This window comes from Nicotiana sylvestris, chromosome 8 (genome assembly GCF_000393655.2).
Source record: "Nicotiana sylvestris chromosome 8, ASM39365v2, whole genome shotgun sequence".
Classification (NCBI taxonomy): Eukaryota; Viridiplantae; Streptophyta; class Magnoliopsida; order Solanales; family Solanaceae; genus Nicotiana; species Nicotiana sylvestris.
Window position 1 is genome coordinate 213724218 of NC_091064.1, and position 3897 is coordinate 213728114.

Here is a 3897-nt window from a genome sequence, read left to right on the forward strand (position 1 = left end):
TAAAACACTGGTTATTGGCCTTTTTTCTAAAGTTTATTTTATAATATTATCTACAAGTTTTATATTTCTTTCCTCAAAGAAAAAGAAAAAAAAAAGACCAATCAAACCATTGTAATAGAAGTGAAGTATTATCAACTAAACTATTGAAATGAGCCATTCTAGATATTATATACAAATACAATGAAGTCATGGAAACCTTGGTTAAAGTTGATATACTATATATTTGGCAACTTAATTAGGACCAGTTCCAACTTGGATTACTAAAACTATGATTGTTCGAAGTGTTTGGGGTTCACTTTTTCAATTATATAGTGTATATTTCTGGATTCTTTTGGTATGGTAACAACATTTGGGGATCTTTACACAAATAGCTGGTCATATTCATTGTTTACATTTTCTACCCATACATATAGATTATATATTGATTATACGCAATTATACACATAAAATACATAAAATTATGCATATATTATACCTCCACCGATTATTTTTAGTTTAAGTGATTGGTTAGGCGACTATTTGGGTTAATATACAATCACCTATACATATAAATTTAATTTAAGAGTTGAAGCACGAAACTTCCATAAAGAGGTTGGAAGATTGTGATTTTATCAACCGCAAATTAATGAACAAGATTAAATAGAATTTTGCAAAGATAAATCATAATTACTATAATTCTACATATGTGTATCATCTGGTCCCCCGTAAAACATATAATGAGGAAAATTTTCGGGTCCTCCATGTGGTTCATCAATGACCCGATACAATATTGGATTGTCAAGAAATATGGGAGTTTTTTCTGCATTTATCGTCTCGCCTTTATTATTAAAAACTATAAGTCCCCTACAATAAGCATCAAGCTTAGGATCTGGAATTGCAGGAAAAAAGCCAGTCCCCATTGGAGGATATGGTACACCTGGCGGAGTATATGCCACTCCACCCCACTCAATGTTCGTAGCAAAGTCATTTGATAATGCCGTAAAAATCCCTGGAGGCCAAAATCCAATTGCTGTCTGATTTTCTCCAATTAAAAGCCACCAGTTTCCGTTTACTAGATCCTTTAGTTTTCATAAGGAAATGTATCAAAATTCTTATATTAAGTGATTATTGAAAAACTTAATAAAATAGATAAAAAGATACATAAATTTTACCCGATCAATGTAGAAAAAAAACTCCCATTGTGTCTCATTCCCTCGTCGAGAAATATGGTCGAATTCAGAACCAAGATATATGTTACTGTTTACTAATACAAAACCAGGACATAATGTATTGAAGCAATGTGTATTTCCAGCCTAAAATATATTTAAAAATTCATGAACAATCATTATCTATTGAGGTGAACATTTAAATTGAAAGATACTATATATAGTTTTATGAACACAAGAAAACTTACTTGGAAATGTATAAAAAACTTAGTATGATTATTCCCATATAGTGTTGGATCCACCTAAAACAAGAAATAGAACTGTTAGGGGTCGTTTGATAGGGTGCATAAGAATAATGCTGAATATGGTGTATTAGTAATGCTGGTATTAGTTATGCTGACATATTTCTTATCCATTGTTTGGTTTGATATATTAAAGTATTGCACAATTTCTAAAAGAATTATTTGTTTACAAAAATGCCCTCAAATCTAGTCCACACTCTAACTTTTTAAAAGAAACATATGTTGAGAAATATTTTTATATGAAAAAGTTTTAAAAAAATTATTTTATTTGTCTACCTATGTTGTAAAATAAATTAAATATTTATTTATAAAAAAAAATATGCTAAGTATTTATTTATTTACTAGGGATATAATTTTATTTCTCACTATTTGGATTATTTTGAACTTGCATTAATATACTAACTAGTATATTTTAATAAAACATAAATTTTGAAGAACAATTTTATCTTTAACTAAGCTAATGCATGCATTAAAATCCATTGCATTGCTAATACCATTGTTTTCTATGCATTAGTTATGCATAGGATAATACCAAATAGGATGTATAACTAATACATAGGTTCAAAATGTCTACCAAACAATATATTATTAATACACAAAACTAATGCATACATTAATTTATCTAATGCATCCTACCAAACGACCCCTTATAATTATTAAGGGTTCAATGAGGTATAAAATTAAATCTCCATCTCATCCTCCCATTCAATTTCCCTTTTCTATATCTGTCGTCTAAAAATTTGAAACTATTGCAAGTAAGAAAATATAATTAAATTATTAAAAATAAGGAGTTAAACTTACTCTCCAACCAACTTGCATACTATCTGGTCCTTTTTGAATCTTCAATCGACACGCACTACTTTGTTGACCTTCCACATGAGGATTCCATATACTAGCTATCATTGCAGCTCCCGCAAACTTGTTATTTGGATCACTTGGAGTATGAACAATTGCACGCTGAATATAAAAGATGAAAATTTTCCTTTACTCATTACATAGATTATTCAAGTTAACTTTATGCTTATTCACTTCAAAAAGCAAAATATAACACACAAAAATGAAGAAAAAACTATTTAATATCATATTCATGTACCTTGTATCCTCCAGTTTCCTCCAAAATGTGGGTTGTCTGCACAAAACAGTAAAAAAATAAGTCAGATTTATACATAAAGTATTTTCTCCTTTTTATAATTGTAGGAAGTCTTAAGTAAAATGAAATAAATAGGTAGAACATGCGTTGTCTATTCTGTTTTCCAGAAATGAACAATCGAGATAGCTGTAAATTGATGTAATATATAATCTTACATCCTCTAAGTGAGATTCCAATGTGAAATCTTCTGGCGGTGGCATACGTCTTTGTCTAATAAGATCATCTTTGGTAACTCTTTTGATAGGAACGGTTCCAGAAGGACAACCTTCATTCTCTAACAATTCATTCTCTAACAATATCTTCGAAGATATATCAACAGTTGAAGCACTTGGAATTTGCTTTATCGTTGATAAAGTAGGTTTCATCTATCAATTCAAAACTTATTTTATTTATCTATTGACAGTTTTACATTTGTATAAGGTTGAGTACACAAAAAAATGCATAAATACATACCTCGGGATAAAAATTGTGATTCTTCAATGATGGATGATCAAATGCAAGTTGTTTGTAGAAATTCACACAGTCGTATGTGTCACCCCATTTAGTCTGTGAAGCAAAAATTTCATAAACTTATTAGTAATATTGGTTGCACTATTACTATTAAAAATACTGAAATTAGCTATGAACTTCGTCGTTAATCTATTGCTAAATCGCTCGTAGGTAGCATAATATTTTGATAATCTGTCACCATTAGCGATAAATTTTGTTATTTAGCTACAGAATTTATCCGTCGCTAATTCTTATTCTATTAGTAGTGTATTCAACATCATGCTATGGAAATGTAACTTGTGTATACATAAAAATGACGTAGAATAAAATGGTTGGTAAATGATAAACTGCTTCATCTGTCTAGTACTTTATCATATCTAACTTTCAAAATGAGTATATATAGGCTTTTGCCAGAGGAGATATTTTGCCTTAATTTTCTTGATAAAATGTAACAACAAATTAGTGAACATGTGAAAATTATAATTTAAAAATTTCACAATTTTCAACTACAACATAACTACGAAAAACTGGTAAATTCAGTTTATCATATTTAACATGATTGTTAAAAATCATCATGGATGAAAGGGCATTGCCTTTAAAAAAAATACAAAAGTGATATTCGCATAGAAAATATACCAAAAACACATACCTTAATTGTTTTGACTGCTGGTTTATTCAAACGTTTAAGTTGCTTCTCTAACGCCAATTCCTCAAGTTTGGACAACTTCGTTTCTCCTTGAACTTTGTCATAATTCAGAAGAAAATATAATACCAGAAAAATTTGTAGAATAGTTCTTTGATGAATCAACAT

General features: G+C 29.2%; 1 protein-coding gene across 1 annotated transcript; it reads right to left on the minus strand.

The window, feature by feature from the left end:
* Positions 1–677: 677 nt before the first annotated feature.
* Positions 678–3897, minus strand: LOC104220799 (protein neprosin-like). Its single transcript, XM_009771739.2, has 8 exons — positions 3736–3897; positions 3051–3143; positions 2753–2962; positions 2541–2576; positions 2249–2404; positions 1394–1447; positions 1152–1292; positions 678–1058 (listed from the first exon to the last, which is right to left on the minus strand). The coding sequence occupies exons 1-8, from the start codon at positions 3895–3897 to the stop codon at positions 678–680; spliced, it is 1233 nt and encodes a 410-aa protein (XP_009770041.1).